A 19,611-nucleotide genomic window follows, 5' to 3' on the forward strand; every position below is an offset into this window, starting at 1 on the left:
CTCGTGTGTTTACTCTTGTGTTTCTTTTGGTTATGGAGTCTTACCATACGAACTCCATAGGCATCATCTTTTCAGTTATCACACAGCACCCTCAGTGCAGTGGCACAGGGAAACCTTTTCAGCCTTTCCCAAGGTTTAAATACCTTCTCTGGGATATACTGTTTCCCAGAGTAAGTAAAGTGCCCAGGGACAAGGGCTATAGGTCGGCTAATGGTTGTTAAATCAAAGGATAGTGATCTTTTCCAAGCACCAAAGCACATGGGGTTGTGAAACTCAAAACAAAAGTATTTTATTGTACCGAACACACAATGAACCTGTATTATTTATGTAATTATCATGTATCTAGTACAAAGAACTTTTACATTGTATTACTTTCTGGACTTTAATTCCATACATTCCTCCCTTCCTTTACGTAGCTGAATATGTGTTTGTATGCGCCGCTTTTCAGGCTGCTGCTCAAATCAGAATGTTTGGAATTAGGTCTATACTTAAGCTTTATAGAGCCTGACTGAGCTGGGAGTTTTGGGCCCTGAAGACTGGGTGAAAGGCATGAGCGCAGTGAGAGCGTTAAACAAGGTTTACGGGCCCATAACTCCTAGTACAGCACGAGGAGGAAGGTCTATACAGCCATTATGTTCCATGGTGGGGTGGGCCTTTAAAAAAGAGAGTCAGTTTGTCTAGGGTGTCTGCACGAAACTGGCTACTACCCTGGTTTCTCAGTATGTAGAAAACGTGACAGGGCCAACTATACTTAGCAGGGCCTATCTATCAAGTGCAGCATTGCAAAGATAAGGTGCGTCAGATGCAAAGGCCACACCACGTCTGCTAGGTGCAGCTCGGCAAAGATAAGGTGCTTCAGAAGCAAGGCGGGGAGACTTCTGCGAGGCCTGGCCAAGATGGTGTGAGCCCTCTGGGGGCAGAGCCATTCACCTTGATCACAAATGCCCGGAGCTACCGGAATTTCAGGGAAGTATCGTGGGCACAACCCAGTGGTGCCTGGGCTGCATCTGGTCGGTGCGAGGAGGGGAGAAGTGTGGACAGCGGGCACTCAGAACAGCACTCCTGTGATGGGTGGGAGTGCCACGCTGAGAGCTCTTTCGTTACAGTGCCTGGGAGAGCTCCATTCCCCCTCTCATTATCCCATTTCCGAGCCACACCGGCTTTTATGACCCAGAAATTGGCCAATGGGGGAGAACCACATAACTCGCCTGGAACATAATGGACATTTAGACATCATTCCAAATATTTTGTTTGGCTGAGGGGAGGTCTATAATGGAATTTATGTGTCCTAATGAATCATTGAAGTTCTGACAAATTTGAATACATCTGTTTGCGTTAACGCATAGTGAGAATCTCTCCAGTACTAATCTACCTTTTTAATTCCTAATATAGTTAATTGGTGCCAGCATTGGTTTGAATATTTTCCCAACCCTCCTATCAACATCCTAAGTATGGTTGAAAATGTGTTGACTCACCATGACAAGGAGGTCCTTAAACATTTTGTGAATTATGGAGTCACTTCTCAGGTAACCAGCAAAAAAAAATGTTAAATGAATTTATGGTCACTGACTGTTTTGAATAAAAACTGGTTTCTATCTTTTCTTGTAACCGGAGTTAATTCTGTGTGGTCCCCACTTGCTCCTTTGCATTGAGTAACAAATAAACAGCTTAGTCAGCTGCTCATATTCTTAATTAAGACTGTAGAATATGTTTCCCTAGTAGAACAGAATATATTTCTATTGGTTGTCTATTATGTCCCTGCAACATATGGACAAAAAAAATAATATAGAAATGTACAATACATTTGTTGATCATTCTAGATCATGGACACAATCATTTTGTAGTCTAGTAGTTGACATCTTCCTGAATTTAATTATTTTGCAAATAAAATGTGTAAGGATTGTGTCAGTTTGAAAAAGTAATACAAAGTAATGAGATAGAAAACTTGCACAATGTTTATTTTTAGAATCTTGTGTAGTGCCACATGCAGGTATGGGCTGCTTCACAGCATAGTGATGGGAAAGGAGAGGGTGGCAACACGGTAATAGAGTAGGGTACACACTTTTTACAGCAGGGCAGCTAGCTGCATTCCAGCAAGGCCTTGATGCAACTGAAGGGCTCTGTAAAATCATAGTGGGATGTTGTAATAATTATCTTGATGGGGGGTGTTCTAGTGCAGAGTTCAGTGTAACTGCCAGATGAGAGCTAAATATGTGGAGGGCACCAGCTCTGGTTAGGCCTGTAACAGTATTTCAAATGGATTGTGTCCTCCCACGTATTCCTCGTCTTATGATATTTCCATATCCAGCTTCAGCTACTTTGGAAATTATTTCCAGCAGAGGGTGCTGTGCGTCGATGAGAGTGCTGTGTGTCGATGCCTGTTTACTCGATGTCCATCGGAGGCCTCTGTCTTGATGTCGACGTCATCGATGGTATAAAGCGCACGCATCAACTGTTGGCTTCAGTTCGTTTTTCTGCAAAAGCTATCTCTTCGGATATGGTGCACTTCGGTTCTCTACGAGAATCTTCGATAAAATTCCTTACAAATGGCAGTGCCATCAGCATCATCAGCTCCGAGATAGGGGTTTAAGAAGTGCCTGGACTGCGGGGTGAAGAGGTCCCGTACGGACCCCCATCGGGTATGTCTGCAGTGCCTGGGTTCCTATCAAGCTACCTTTGACCGTAAGGCCTGCCTATCGATGATCGCGAAAGCCCTGGAAAAGCGAAGGGGAAAACTAGCGGCAGGTATTTCTGAAACCCCATCGACAACTCTGTTGGAAAAACGAGTCAAGAAATGTTTCTCCTCGTCGAACGAAGACAAAAAGATCATGATCACGCAGTGGCTCTCACCACTCTTCATCATCGCAATGTTCGAAGAAAAGGCACCATAGGTCGCCAGACTTCCTCGTTGTCGAGTTCCTCACAGAACAGGTCAAGTGCCCCATGAAATCAGCCTCTCCCGCTGAGTGGGAAAGTTTCAGAGCAAAAATGATGAAAATATTCGATAATGTGGCCTTTGCCCCCTCGAAGACTCATGAAAGCCATGCCCAAGTTGAAAAACTCGACAAGAAAAAAAGATGAGGACAAAACCTCTGCGCCCTCGAGCCTGGTAGGCAAGGAAAAAACCCCTGGAGAGCGGTCAAAGGATCCCTCCAGCCGAGACAAATCTCCTTCGAGGAATAAGTAATTGACGCCATCAGCGGCAAAAGACTCCTTGTCTGCCCTTAAAAAGTCCTGAAAGCGTCCAATTGTCGGAATTGAAACAATATTATGCCTCCTATCGTAACAATTGTATGTGTATTGGCCTACGCCAAGTTGTCTAAACATTGTATGCGAACAAACTCCACGGCAAGGTCTTGACCTTAGAGAAAGTAATGTAAGTCGCCATCTTGGATTAAGCCGCCATTTTAGGTTCTCTTGTTATATGGAAGTCACCCTGAACATCAAAATGGAGGCCGAATGACATTCTGAGTAAGATTCTGGCCGTTGTGACCTCCGTACACATGAATAATTAATATGCCTGCAGGCCACTTGTCGGGGTCACGAACTGAGACCTTGTCCTACTGTTGACCTATGTGTAAATGTACAACTATATCAGCAAAAACTAATAAAAATGCATATATTAAAGGATTGACCTGGCAAGGAACCCATAGGCCCGGCTCGTAGAATGGTTAACCCGCGAGAGGGTTGGCCAAGGGCTGGACAAACAGTATAAAAGACCCAAGTATTCCAATGTGCGGTCTCTCTCACTAACGCATTGAACTCTCGTTGAAGTTCGTTATGTTACTCTGAGAGCCGAATAGCTATCCGTTTGTCAATTGACTTTGGTAACTGTTGTAGCTTTTAAATAAAACACTTGTATGTTCTTTGTAACCTGTGTTGGTGTGTTTCTTTCTGGGCTTCCCGGCCTCATATTATTTTCATGTTTTCACAGAATGAGTCAAAAATCTCTACGCCGCCATCGAGGATTATTGAAAAATCATACACTCCACTACCAAGAAAGGATTTTCTTGGATTACTTTCTTCTATTTATAAGAATGTAGAACATTCCTCTGATGATTTACGTCCCGTCGGCCTACAATATGGAACACCTTTGGTTCCTAAACCCTTGATCTCAGAGGAATTAAGGATTATAAATGTACAGGAGTCCCTGCAAAATGCAAGTGAACTAGATATGTCTCCCGGTATTAGAATTTGGGAGACCTGATCCTACTGACCATTAATGTCCAAGGTGGTTGAATACATGCAGTAGAAAAGACCCACACCAATATATGAGCAAGGATGATCTTACTGACATCCTTGATAAAGGACCCCAGGAAGATCCTATTCTTCCCTTTCATGTGGCTGTGCAAAGGTGGGTAAATGCCAATTGGGAGACGCAAGAGTTAATTCAGGCAGTAAATAAAAAACTAACATCTAAACACAGGGCGTCCAGTAGTGACTTCGGTTATCAGACAAAACTCGACTCCTGAAAGTTTGATAGTGCAGGCTTCACGTCCATCTCAAAACAAAATGCATACCCAACTAGTCCCCCAGACAGAGATGACCAGCCTTGCGACGCTTTGGCCAAGAAAGTTTTCTATGCAGGGAGTATGGCCCTAAAGTCAGTGAATGCTACGTGCACATTGTTCAGGTTCACTTTTACACTTTGGGAATGTATAGCAATGGAGGATGAACATATCCCCGAAGGGGAGGAAAGAGACAGATTTTTAAATCTAATCAAGGATGGGAAAGACGCAATGTGCGAATCCCTCCAGACAGGTCTCGACACTGCTGACAGTATTTGAAGGACAATGGTGGCTAGTACAGTAATGCGCAGATTTGCCTAGTTAAAGTCTGTTTTTTCTCCAGATGTGCAGTCCAGACTTAACATGCCCTTTGACACCACACATTTATTTGGTGACAAGGCTGACGAGGGCCTGGAGAAGCTGCAGACCTTCAAAGCGCCACACAATTCCCTTGGTGCTGTTTTTAGACTACCACAAAACCGCCCTACCGGGACACCTTGGAGGGGTACGTCCATTTGCTTTTACTCAGTTGGAAGGGGGAGAGGACTGTTGAATTAAAGAGGTCAAAAAAGATTGCCCCGCGGTGGACAGGGAAGAGGTACTAAGACCGCCCAGGCAGCGGCTACTTTTCTATCGGCAACTGCTTCAGCTGCCTCGAAACCTCTCTGAGGCCTTAGCTCACAAGACCCTGGTGGGAGGCAGACTCTCACTGCATCTGAAAGAATGGCGAGGCATTACTTCAGATGCATGGGCATTGGAAACAGTTTCCCAGGGTTACTGCCTTCCCTTTCTAAAAAAGCCTCTACGTTATCCACCAGGGAACAGATCTTTCAAACTTCCAGATCCTCTCCTTATGCAGGAAATCTTCACCCTGCTAGAGAAAGGTGCTATATAACCAGTACCTGTAGCGTAGAGGAACAATGGTTGGTACTCCCCGTACTTCCTAATCCCCAAAAAGGACAGAGGATTAAGACCCATCTTGAGAGACTTGAAAGACAATTTCAAGATGGTTACCCTTTCACAGATCCTTCAGGCCCTCCAGCTTCAGGACTGGATGGTATCATTGGACTTTCAGGATACTTTCATGTGCCAATCCATCACAAGCACAGACGGTACCTGAGGTTCACTGTTGGCGGTTCTCATTATCAGTTTCGAGTTCTGCCATTTGGGCTGACCTCCGCCCGAGGGCTTTCACCAAGTTGATGGCGGTGACGGCAGCGAGTCTCAGGATATGGGGGATTGAAGTCTACCCCTACCTGGACAATTGGCTGATTAGGGCCAGTTCCCCCAAACAGGCCCTGGAACATCTCAGCTACACCTGTCACCCTCTCCATGGACTGGGCTTCTCTCTCAACTTCAAGAAGTCGCACATGACACCATTGCAAAAAGGCTCCAATTCATCGGAGCAGTCCTGGATGCATCCCTGGAAAAAGCCTCGCCACCAGAGGTGAGGGCTCAAGACATTCTGCAGATGGTCACCAAATTCCAAAGTGCCCAGCGGCTCCCGGCCTTCGACTTTCTGAGGTTGCTCGGCCTCATGGCATCCTGCATTTTCATGGTGCCAGATGCGTGTCTGAGAATGAGATCTCTCCAGTGGGCTCTCAGGACTCAATGGTCTCAATTCTCAGGCAGGGTGTCAGATCTCCTTCATGTTCCAAGCAGGGTCGCACAGGATCTACTGAGGTGGGCCTGCGGGGACAACATTTCTGAAGGGAGAACCTTTTTGGCAGCCATGGACGGAGATATTGGTAGTAACGGACGCTTCTCTAACAGGGTGGGAAGCCGCATGCCCATGATCTGACAATCAGCGGTCATTGGTGTCCATCGGAGTCCAAACTACAGATCAACCTTTTGGAGCTGAGGGCAATCAGACTAGCGCCGAAGGCCTGTGTGCCCGGGGGAAGAATTTCCTGATAATGACGGGCAACACAGTGGCCATTTACTACCTCAACAAGAGAGGAGGCGTAGGGGTCACTACCACTGTGCAGAAAGGCAATGCAGCTCTGCTTCGGGGCAATTGAAGAAGGAATCTCCCTATCAGCAGTTCATCTTTGCCGGAGTGGGGAATACAGCGGCAGACGCTCTGATCAGGCAGAGCACAGTCTCCCACGAGTGGGAATTAGCTAAGGAAGTCTTTCAAGAGATCTTCACCCTTTGAGGATCACCTCAAGTGGATCTGTTTGTGACCGGTGTCAACCGGAAGTGCGAGCAGTACTGCTCAAGGGAATTTCCCCCACGAAGAGCTCTAGAGGACGCGTTCATAATGGACTTCGAGTTTCCACTCCTGTATGGGTTTCCTCCAGTCCCTTTCATTCCATCAGGAGGTTGAGGAGGCTCAGGAAATCCATGATCCTAATTGTTCCGGATTGGACCAGGAGGGCATGGAACCCAGACTTGTCTTATTGGACATGTCCATCTGCCCTCCAATACGTATTCCCCAAAGAGAGGACCTTCTCTAGAGAGAGGAGGGTCAGGTTCTCCATCCACAGGTCAAGATACTCAACCTTCACGCATGGTTTCTGAGAGGTTGAGATACAAGGATTGGGACCTCCCGGACGATGTAATGGAGATTTTGCTTTCGGCCAGAAGACCAGCAACAAAGTCCTGTTGGAACAAATTCTGCAGCTGGTGCAGGGATAAGAATGTGGATCCTTTTACAGCACACATATGGTGTTGTCATTCTTATTACACCTGGCCAATCTGGGGCTCCAGGTTGGCACAATCAAGGGGTATCTGGCAGCGGTCTCTATTTATAAGTGCTCCTCTGAAGAGGTATATTTCTGCAAGATCCCACTAGTTATCCAATTCTTAAAAGGACTGACAAATACATTTCCTCCGTTCCCCTTTCAAGTCACAATTGGGGACCTCAACTTGGTGTTGAAATTTCTAATGTGTGCTCCTTTTGAGCCAATCCATTCCTGTACTTTAACGTTATTAACTTTAAAGACCATCCTTTTCTCCAGCATTGGATCTTTCATAGATTCACATGCTTGAATATTCCCTGTCGTCAGACCGGGAATCCTCAGTGATTTAAAATAATTATTAGTACATACATTTTTACATTATTTCCATAGAACAATTGAATGGGGATTGCCCATTATGCCCAATGAGGCATTCACTTGTTTAATCCCTCCACTTCACTTTGCTCCTTTATGACCCTAACCAATGAGGTGGCAGGGCTTAATCTTCACCCCAGGCAGCCATCTTCAGATTTTGAGCCGTGAGTAGACTACATGTATGATGACTGCCGCCGGGCCTTGGAGCAGCCTCTCAGGGGAGGCGGGTGGGCGCATGTGAATCTATAAAAGATACCAATGCTGGCGAAATACAGTTACAGGTAAGTAACTAAGACTTCTCCAGCATTGGATCCTTCATAAATCACATGCTTGGATAGAATACCAAGCAGTTAAGCATGACCAAATTTCTTTAACGCCTTGGTCTTCAGAATACCTAATGTATAGCAACTCAGCATAGGTCACATTTACTAGGGAAGGCAGGAGAAGGCTGCTCCTACCTTATGCAAATATGTGGCAGAGGACTGCCTGTACATTGCTTGTTGGTCTCTTCAGTCGAGCAATAATGCTTGCCGAATGTGTGTAGCGTCCTCCAGGTAGCCGCTCTGCAGATGTCTTTTACTGGTACTCCAGCGTGAAAGGCGACCAAGGCTGCTCTTCCCCTGGTGGAGTGAGCTGTAGGAGGTCTAGTGAGTGGGTCACCTTTAGACTGATGGCAGTGACTTATGCATTTAGTCACCCAGCGTGCAAGACTTTGCTTAGAAATATGTTGTCCTTTAGTGCGACCTGAAAATGCTATGAAAAGCCTTGGAGAAGCACTGAACTCTTTGGTCGTTTGAATGTAAAATTTGAGAACTCGGGCAACATCTAGTGAGTGCAGTGTTCTCTCTGCGTTTGAAGTGTGCTTGCTGAAAAAGGTCATGTGTACAATACGCTCTGAGAGTGACGTTTCCGATAGAACCTTGGGTAGGAAATGAGAATGCGTTTTAAGGATGACGCAGTCTCTCTGGAACAGGGTGACCGGTGGTTCCGATGATAAGGCTTGCAGTTCGCTGATCTACCTAGCCGATGTGATGGCTACCCCGAACGCAGCTTTCCAGGATAGAAACATCATGTCATACTATGTATGGGTTCATATGGTGATTCCATGAGTGCTGCCAGGACCGTGTTCAGGCTCCAAGGGGGCACCGGTGTTGTTGTTGGTGGGAAGGTATGCAGCAACCCTTTAAGAAATATTTTAATCGCTGGATTGGTGAGTAAAGATGATTGATTAGGATTTGTCAATTAGGCCGATATGGCGGATAGATGTACCTTAATGGAGGCCAGGGAGAGCCCCGCTTTTGCTAGGTGTAATAGGTATGGTAACACTTGTTCCACTGACGCAGTGAGTGGGTCTAAAAGTGAAGTCTCACACCATTTGGTGAAACGTGTCCATTTCCGGTCTGTCTGGACGGAGCTCTAGATGCTTTGATTATGTCCCAGCATTCTGCAGGAAGAGTTAGGTTTTCTAATTTCCACTATTCAGGAACCATGCTTCGAGCGATGGGCTCGCTGGGTCGTGGTGGAGAACCTTGTAGTTCTGTTGCATCAATGGGCTCTGGTGTACCCTGAGCCGAATAAACAAGTGAATGCCTCATTGGGTATAATGGGCAATCCACATTACAATTTTTCTATGGAAATAATGTAAAAGTGTATGTATTAATAATTATTTTAAATCACTGAGGATTCCCGGTCTGATGACGGGGAATATTCAAGCTTGTGAATCTATGAAAGATACCAATGCTGGAGAAATACAGTTACAGGTAAGTAATTAAGACTTAGTGGCCATCACATCAGCCCGAAGGGTGAGTGAACTTAAGGCCTTGTTCTGCAAGCCTCCTTACATAATCGTCTATAAGGACAGAGTGGTCCTAAATGTTAAACCTACCTTCTTACCTAAGAATTTGTCTGAGTTTCATTTAACTCAGAAAATAATTCTACCTTCATTTTATCCTCCTCATCCTGGAAAGGAAGAGGAAAGGTTACACAGGATTTTGATCCAAGGCTTGCACTTGGTTTCTACATCTCCAGGATGTCTAATCTAAGACAGGATGACCAACTTTTTGAAGGCTACACGGCCCACAAGTTGGGTATGGCTTTTATCAAGATAGAACATATTAGGAATATCTGAATGCTACAGATTAGCTGGAAAGGATCCTCCAGAGGGCCTTAGAGCTCATTCGACCAGGGGCATGGCTACCTCCTCTGCCTTACAGAGGGGAGTCCCAATTAAAAATATATGTGCGGCAGCCACATGGTCGTCCGTACACACTTTCCCCAAACACTATAATCTGGACTCTTCCTCAAGCCGGGATAGTTTATTTGGAAAGGCAGTGCTACATTATGTGCACACAGACCTATAAAGGAATTCCTAAATTATCAGGAGTCTGAAAATTCTGACTCCCTCCTCCAGGAATACATACACTGCTTTGGGAGTTTATCATAAGATGAGGAATATGTGGGAGGACACGGTACCGTAACCTTCTTTCGACTGGATGTTCTTCCTACGTATTCCTCATTGACCCTCCTAACCTGCCCCGCAGTAGAATTTTTCCATGTGATTGCAGTCTTCACTCTTTCAGGAGGAGTAACTGTCGAGTGTAGGATATCCTATACACGTTAAAACGGAACTGAAGCCAACGGTCGCTGCGCACGCTTTATACTATCGATGAGGTCCACATCGAGAGGGAGGCCTCCAAGGGACATCGAATCGACTGGCATCGACACGCAGTGCCCTCTTCTGGAAAAAATTTCCAAAGCAGCTGAAGCTGGATATGGAAATATCTCAAGATGAGGAATACATGGGAGGAACATCCAGTCGAAAGAACGTTACCATGGGTAAGTAACCTGTTCATCTGATGCCATGTCAGGATAAGGTGTTGGGTGAATTTGTGAGTCGACACCAGCAGGCATTCTAGTATGGCCCAGAGGAACAGGTACGTTTTTAGGGCCTTCTTGATGCACAGGTGGTTCTCGGCATACAACAAAAATCTGTAACGATGCAACAGAAGTCAGAGCTTTTGCATTTCAAAACACTCTGCTTAATGTAACACACACACACCCCTCCAAACCGTTTAAGTTTGCCAGGAACCAAACTGATTTTCTTTGCCCGTTACATAATGTAATCCTACAACAAGAGTTATAGATATAGAGGTATGCATAGAGCATAAAGCTGCTATGCCTCTTTGAGGATCTGGCCCTCAGATCCTCTGGTAGATCTGGAGTACAAATTCAGAAGGACATCTTGGTGGAAACTTGCAAGCTTTGCCATAAACTCCACTCTGTGCAATCCACCACCTTGAGGCACGTTACAGGCCCCTCACATCTGAAAAAGTTTGCCTCACCACTTGCCCACAACCACACTCTGCTGTGGTAGCCTCTGAATCGACAAACTGCTGGAGGCCTATGGTCGCATGGTCTACACCAATGCCTCTTTGCACTTAGACATGCCAACACTGACATGCTGCTGACCACTGATAACCAAAAGCTCTGGATTGAAATGTGCAATGTTCACAGTTTTCTTTCCAATGAGAAACAACAATCCCTTAAATCGGGCATGGTAGAAGCCAAGTTTATTGCTGAGGACCTGCTTGAGGCTTCAGCCTACCACATCGCTACCTCCTGTAGAGACATGGCATTGGGCGCTGACGTGGGCAGGCATGGATACATGATACCAAGTTTGAAAGGGGCCCCTAGGGGTCCCTCACGTCTATGGAAACAAGGCAAGTCACCACACACGATAGATACGCCAGACACAAGGTTGTATTCCCAAAGTTAGGGTTTATTGCAAAGCAAATAGTCTCAGTTGGTCAACTCGGTCTCACGCCCCGCAATGTGTATCTCTAGCCCTCGAGGGACACAAGAGAGCGAATTACGTACATCAGTTACATATATACAAAATGCATATCATACAATCAGCTGTGACATGTTGAACACTCCCCTTTATTGGGTTTCTTTGAACTCCGTTTGATGATGGACACTTTGGACGAATATGACACCTTCAAATATCTATTCTAGTAACAATATGCAACTTTGCAAGAGCGGAGACATCTTTTCTCTGTTGAACAGAACACAGTGCTTCTGTTCTTGGAAGCAAGCTACATACGGGGGAAGAGTCACATTCCAGACCTTGCTATCTATGAGGTGCTATTCGTGCCCTGGGAGCCGACACGCTCTACAGGGCTCGGAAGAGGGGGGCCGTAAGAAGAGCATAATTCAAGCCTTTAGCTTCTTTATTCTAACATATTCTACCATATAACGAGACTGGCTGGCAGCTGTGAAATGTTTAAATGCCCTGCGGCTCTGCTTCAAAGCTACATCTGGGAGGGAGCCGGGCATTCCTCCCCGGAGCTGCCTACGTTGTGTTTCAACAAACTCTTATTAGACTCGCTGCCCTGCGGCCTTGTCCTTTTACGTTCAGACAACAATGTTAACAGTCGAGCAGTGTAAGCAGAAAATGTGCTGTGAAGCAATTTGAACAGAAAGCAATGAGCAATTGTTAGAAAACAAAATGGCGATCCTTGTTACATCAGAATGGCCGTTCATTGGTAAACTCGGAAATCTGTATTTCTATCGTTTCGTGCATGAGACGGTTGGCCTTCGGCCACCAAAATACGTTTTCCGTCAATCATGAGGTATCTATTTTTCTAGACTGACAAACCCTCCTTTGGCCGTATGCCAAATGTCTCATTCATCTATTGTATCCTCCTCTGATGACGATAAGTCTGAAGCACTTATGTCTGAATTTTGCATGCTATTATAAGCATCATCATCTTTATTAATATCTATAGCCATTCATTCTTTCACTGTTTTCATTTCAGTTGTGTCTCTGTCATCCCGGCCATAAGTTTGTTTTCTTTTTGTCATCATATGCATACATCCCTTAGTACATCCCTCAGTTACCTCAGTGCAAACTAACGGTAGGCAGTGTATGCAACAACAGCACGTTATGAATATTCCAACCACCACTACTAATATCGAGATCAACTTCCATCCCCAAGAACGCAGTATTCCCCAAAACCAGGACTCTATTCCCCAGCCCCCTTCTCCAGTAGGGAGTTCGGAGCTTAGGACATGCATTTTCTTTATTGCTTCAAAATTCGTAGATGAATAGTCATCTACGAATACACAGCACGCTGATCCCACAATCTTGCAAATTCCCCCACGATCAACCAGGATTACATCGAGAGCCATTCTATTTTGCAGCGTCATTAACCTAATTCCTTTTTCTTCCAACGTCATGTTAAATAGTATATCTGTTGTTGTGTTTATGTATCTTTTAGTATTCTGGACAGCTGTCTTATGTTGTAGGAGTTCACTATCTGGGACAAGAATGGAACGAATGATTTTGCTACGTCCGTCGCTATCAAAACACCTTCGCTACTCCTTTTGGTTCTAGGTCTGGATAGTCTGGCCATGTCTGCTGTTTCTAAGAGGAACACTCCCGGGAACAGTAGACCTAGGTAACATGTACCTCCCCAGTTTCTGGGCAACCAAGGATATGCTTTCTCTCCACATATAAAATAGACTGGATCTCCCACACATACTGGTTCTATTTCCCATTTTAATACTGCTGTATTCATGCATCCAGTAAATGTTCCTACTGAATAGGAGCCTTTCTTTTTTAGACAAAAAGGGACAGTTCTCGGGTTGTAATTCACTGTGAAGGGGGAATTGGATCCTTGTTCCCGTCTGTTCTTACACGAAACGTCATCACAGATGTTTTAACTGGTGTGGACAATCGATCTTGTCTATTTTGTCGTGTTATTTTTCGCGTACTTTTTGGTGTAGGTTCTGGGATCATCACTTGTGCTTTATGGAATATGGAACAACCCACAGGCCTCATAATTATTTCCTCAAACTCATTCATGTTTGTTCTGTCTAATTTCCCCGTAATACTCTTATTCCACTTTCCATAGAACATTGCACTTAAAGATGCACTGCATGCAGAACTCAATGGTAATGGTTGTACTTACCACCCTATTCCTTTCCCCGCATGCTGCGGTAAATGGGCGCATACCCAACAATTATTTTTCTTTAGAATTGCATGCGTCGTATTCATGATAAGTAACAGCGTATTGTTCCCATACCCTTCTCTGTGATCTCTTCCATTGGGGACAAAGGTATAAGTAATCGCCTGAACCGGGCTTTCAGTAGTGGATATATTAACTATTGGTAAAAACATTCCCAATGGGTGTATAGATTCCACATACCATAACACCAACGCTGTCATTGTTGGTGCTATCACACTCATGAAGCACATTATCATCGTCAAAGCCAGCATACCATTTTTTTTAGCATGCGTTTTCCCTAAGTTTACAGTCTTTATAACTAACTCATTCTCAGCCGTGGTGCAGGAGGAGGCTGAAACCGGTCCCAACATTTTTCTCACCGTCCTTCTTCTTCCTGATAAAGTTCGTCGTGGATATCTCTCTTCGTCGCACTTGTCCGGATGTTAATAAGTTCAAAGCAATTGTCAACAGTTTAGTCTGCCAGCCCTCTGCAGCCTGATTTACTTATTCGTTCTAGGCAAGATCACTTATCCTCTCTCATACTGCTCAGAGGACTTCTGAACAGTTCTCTATTGCCTTAGTACCATGTGCGCCCAGCTTGTCCGCTCTGGTTGAGGACACATGTACTTTTTATGATCGCACCGAGGAGCTGCGAGTCTTGAATTGTCCGATTTGCACAATTCTCACGCTTCTCTCCTCTACACCTCTAGTTCCTTCTCCGTCCATGAGCGGAACCAGAGGTTAGCATAAACACCAAAGAACTGTGGATCACTCTGTCTTTCGAGGCCGCAAATCATATCACCTCACTCCTGGTATTGTGTGATCCGTGAACAGTGCCGGTGTACTTCCAGATCCAGGCTCAGCGTCAGCCTGCGGCGCAATAGTAGATGTTGGTGTGCGTCACAACAGTGATGCGGATTCAGTCTTTGGCTCTGGCGCAATGGCAAGTGCTGGTGGGTGCCAAAGGGATACACGTTTCGTATCTTACGTTATTTGCTATGCAGATTTCGTGTCAGCCAACAGTTATGTAGGTTCTGCTGGGCAGCATTGGGGCACTCTTTGCCCTTCCCCCTTTTTGGCAATCTTTTCAGGCTTTGTTTCGAGTTTCACTTTCCGCTAGGGCAGATTTAGCGGCGGTGGACTAGCAGCAGTTTTTTTTTCGTGTCTGGGACCGCTGTCTCTTTCTGGTCGTCCGGTTTGGGCAAGTCTTTCAGTGGAGATGGGATCTTTTTGGCATGGGTGGCATGGATCCACGACTTCCTCCCATCCACCCGTATTGCCGTCTGCGTTGCCAGAAGCACTTGATAGGGGCCGGGCCACCTGGGTGCTAACAACGATTTTCTCTCAAAGTTCTTTAGCAGCACCCAGTCACCTGGCTCCAGCGCATGCCCTGGACCAGTATATCTTACGGGTAGAGGAGCCTCCTGCACCTGCTGATGAATCAAACGCAATTTCTGCATTAAAAGGCCACAATAATTGCTAAGCACAGGATGTTCCACTTCACTCAGTCGCTTTGGCTGAGGTGCACACCAAACATTCGCCGGCCTCCCCATCACAATCTCATACGGGGAGAGCCCAGTTCTAGCCTGTACAGAAGTACTCATGCACAATAGTGCTATTGGTAATGCATCCACCCAACTCAACTTGCTCCCTGCACATATCTTGCTAATTTTTGACTTGAGGATTCCGTTGTGCCTCTCAACAAGACCGGCCGAACTCGGATGCCTTGAACTATGAAATCTCTTATCAATCTGAAGACCCGCACATATCTGTAACACCACTGCGCCCGCAAAATGTGGACCATTACCTGACCATATGACACGGGGCAAGCCAAAACGGGAAAAGTATTCTTTAAGCATTACTTTTGCCGTACTCATTGCTGTGCAGTCTTTTAAGGGATATGCCTCCACCCACTTGCTGAATGCACAGATCACCACTAAGACATATTTCAAGTTTTGGCACCTCTCCATTTCTATGAAATCAAAATGGATTACCTCAAAAGGCATAGAGGGCGGGCCAAAACTGCCTATTGGAGTCACTGTTCCCTTTCCTACATTGTGTTGTAAACACGTGATACAGTTCTGCACCAACCTCTCTGCATTCTTCTTTATGTTTACATTCTGCCATACTGTAGATAGGTGCTGTATTATTTTTTTCACACAGATGTGAGTAGGGCTGTGAGCCATTGTGACCATTGCAGTCACATAAGAATTTGGCAACATCCAGTTTAGTTCCCTTGTCCACCCAACAACCCTCTAAATTTAACTCAGCAGAGCCCTCTGCCCATCTCATCGGCCGTGGCTTCGGCCTGCATCCCTTTCACAGTGGCAATTCCATCTTCTATCATATAGGGTACTTCCCCAGTCTGTACTGTCATCATTTTATTAGTCAAATCAGTGGCAGTTTGTTTCGCAATTCTGTCTGCAAATGCGTTTCCCTCTCCTACTTTGCATGTTACCTTCTTATGTGCCTCGCATTTCACTATTGCTAGGCGCTTTGGAAACGTGAGTGCAGACAGCAATCGTACAATCAAAGGGCCATGTTGAATTCTGGCCCCATGCGATGTCAAGAAACCCCTCTCAGCCCAGAGTCGACCAAAGTTATGAACCACCCCAAAAGCATGCTGACTATCAATATAGATAATCTTGTTCAAATTTTCAGAAATCTCACAGGCTCTGGTCAATGCTATTATTTCTGCGGCGTGTGCCGAGTTGTAGGGAATTCTTTTGCTTTCTACAACGCTCTCTAGGGTAGTGATAGCGTAAGCGGCAGTTATCGTGCCATCAGGTGGTTTAAAACAAGAGCCGTCACAAAATAACTCTCCATCTGGCTCCTTTTGTGGGATGTCACTTAAATCAACTCTCGCCTTCGTTTCTTCCTCAGTGACCATTGAGCAATCATGGGGTGGTGATTCGTTGTCACCAATTTCTTTTATGGGCAGTGGCATTAATTCTGCAGGATTCAAAGCGCTACACCTCATAATTTGGATATGGGGCGCGAAGAAGATAATCTCGTATCTTGTCAGTCTAGCGGAGGTGAGGTGATGCGTCTGTGTCCTATTTAATAGGACATCTGTGGCATGTGGCACCATCAGAATTAAAGTATGCCCCAATACCATCCCTTCTGTTTGTTTCACCGATGCAGCAGCCGCCGCGACAGATCGCAAACATCGTGGTAGTGTGCGCTACAGGGTCCAGCGCAGAAGAAAAATAGCCGCACGGCCTATTTCTTCCACCTTGTTCCTGTGTCAAAACAGCTAATGCACATCCTTCATTCTCGCATACAAATAATCTAAAAACGTTTTCATAATTCGGCGTGCCCAAAACTGGAGCAGAACATAATGCAGTTTTTAATTGATCAAACGCTCTCTGACATTCTTCATTCCATTGCAAAGGCATCACTGCATCCTTCTTAGTTAATAGCACCATTGACTTCACAATTAACGCAAAATTACCGATCCACTGCCGGCAATAAGAAGCCATGCCTATTATGGCACTGACTACTTTCTGTGTCTTTAGAATAGGCATACAAGAAATACTTTATATGCGTTCTGGCGTTAGACTTCTCCCCTCTTTCGAAAGTAGGTAGCCCAAATAAGCTACCTCCTTTCGTTTTTATATTGAAACTTCTTCAAACTAGCTTTATGGCCATGTGCCGCTAGGTGTATCAGTAGTCATTCGGTGCTCTTTTTACAAATCTCTTCTGTATTGGCAGCGATCAACAGATCATCTATATATTGCAATAGTACACACCCCACTGGTAATTCTAGCATGTCTAGCTGCTCTTTTAACGCTCTACTGTAAATACTCTGACTTTCCGTATAACCTTGTGGAATGCGCGTGAATGTAAATGATCGTCCCCCTAATGTGAACGCGAACAATCTACTGTTCTTGTCCACCGGTATGCTAAAGAAAGCATTTTTTAGATCAATTATGCTAAAGTATTCTGCTGAAGCAGGTATCCTTGTCAATATTGTAGTGACGTCTGGGACAAAAGGAAATTGTGGATCTACTACTTTGTTTAGCGTGCGCAAATCAATTATGAAACTATATTGTACTTCATTGCTTCCTTTCTTAAACACTGGAAGAATCGGGCTGTTACATGTACTGCCTGTAATTTCTTCAGTTACCCCTAATTTCGGCAAATCTGAAACAATACTTTTCAATCCTTTCTCTGTTAGCCGAAATTTTATACTGGGGAATTCTTGGCAGTGTAACTCCTTCTTTCAAAATGATCCTCACTGGTTCTGTCTTCAAGCATCCTACATCGTTGTCATGCATCGTCCATATACAGTTTGGCACTTCTCTTAACTCCCCTGGCCAGGTTTCTGACATGAATTCTGACACAAGAATATCTCGTGGCCAAATCGTTAGAAACACCCCATCTGACGTACAATGTATAATCGCACCTAGCTTTTTCAACAAGTTCAATCCCAACAAGTTCTCCCCACAATTGTCTGTTAAGAGAAAGGGACAATGTTCAGTGAATGGTCCTATACTAACTGGGACTGGTTGGGACACTGGGTTTATGACTGGTGTACCTGCAAACCCTACGGAAACATTCTTTTGCCCTGACAGTGGTATATCCGGATCCAAGTGATGGTCTATTGAACACTTTTGCGCTCCTGTATCTATAAGGAAGCGGTGCTCCTTATTCCCGACTCCCATTTCTACATAGGGTCCTCTCTGATTCACGGGAATAGACACTGGTTCCGACCCCTGCCCTGGGCTGTCCTCTTGGGGAAATAACACATAGTCCGATGTGTAGTCACTACTATTACTGTAATACGTATTTGACTGCGTATTGAAAATGTTCCCATTCTTCCCTCTAAAAGTTCAAAAGTGGTCATGCCTGCCAGACCGTGGGATCAGTTTAAGTGGACAGCTGGTTTTGCGCTGTGGACCTCAGATGCATACGTACACATTCCTATCTGGAAACCCCATCAGAGATTCTCGAGTTCTCAATTGGCGAGAACCATTTTTAGTAAAGGGCCCTCCCATTCGGATTGACCTCAACTCCAAGAGTATTTACCAGATTTATGAACACAGTGGCCAGCTTCCTTTGTCTGATGGGTATGGATTTTTACCCATACTTGGGCGATTGGCTGATCCGAGCTCCTCCTGCATAACAAGTAGCCATATCAGCTCAATTCTTGACGGGCACTCTTCAATGTGGGATTTTTCTGTCAATCATCAGAAATAGACTTTGGTCCCTTCACAGAGACTGACCTTCCTAGGATTTGTGTGGGACTCGCCGGCTGCAAGGATTTCCCCATCTCAGCGAAGGATCGAGGACATTTTAGCTGCTGTCAGAAAATTTCAGCAGAGTCAGTCGGCATCCGCTTAGTGGTTTCAGAGGCTCCTAGCATTGATGGCTGTGTGTGTTCTATGTGTTCTGCTGGGACATCTCCAGTTGCAATTAACCAGCTCCTAGAACCAATCTATGAAGAGTTAATTTGATAACATCCCGATTCCATCCTTTCTGGATCAGGACTTGGCATGATGGAGCCAGCTCAGCAATCTGACTAAGGGAGTTCCCTTTCAGGAATCAGACCCAGAGGAATTTGTCATGACAGACTCCTCACTCTGGGGATGTGGGGTGGGAGGGCTCCCTTGGGACATCTCAAGGTTCACAGCCTATGGTCCCAGGAGGGCAGTCTTCTCCATATCGACATCCTCGAACTTCAGGTGATTTTCAATGCATTGTGGGCTTTCCTTCGAGGCCTCAGAGGGAAGAGAGTTCTCATCCAGACCGACTCTTCAACCTCCATGTTTTGTCTGAACAAACTGGGAACAAGACCGCCTCTGTGTGCCTGTTGGCAATAAGATTTTAGGAGTGGGCCATCGAGCATCACATTTCCCTGAAGGCTATCCAGCTCAATGTGGATGTCGCCCTCCTCAGCAGGATTCCGTTGCCAGATCATGACTGGGAGATCAAACTCTCCATCTTGGAGGCCACAGTTAGACCTCTTTTGCCACGATTGGCAGCAGCAAGTTCCCTTTCTCCGTCTCCAAGGCAGAAGTTGGCAGGAATTCATTG

At 45.4% G+C, this 19,611-nt stretch overlaps 1 protein-coding gene across 2 annotated transcripts in view; it reads left to right on the forward strand.

Annotated features, from left to right (window-relative positions):
- The window catches only part of TBC1D31 (TBC1 domain family member 31), a 1,687,314-nt gene that overhangs the window by 939,731 nt on the left and 727,972 nt on the right, over positions 1 to 19,611 (forward strand). For both annotated transcript variants that reach the window (XM_069621570.1, XM_069621571.1), the window contains exon 12: positions 1,393 to 1,526. In XM_069621570.1, coding sequence (XP_069477671.1) covers positions 1,393 to 1,526 — 134 coding nt within the window. The remainder of the gene's footprint in view (positions 1 to 1,392; positions 1,527 to 19,611) is intronic.

This window comes from Ambystoma mexicanum, chromosome 5q (assembly GCF_040938575.1).
Source record: "Ambystoma mexicanum isolate Mex_15411 chromosome 5q, UKY_AmexF1_1, whole genome shotgun sequence".
NCBI classification, from domain to species: domain Eukaryota; kingdom Metazoa; phylum Chordata; class Amphibia; order Caudata; family Ambystomatidae; genus Ambystoma; species Ambystoma mexicanum.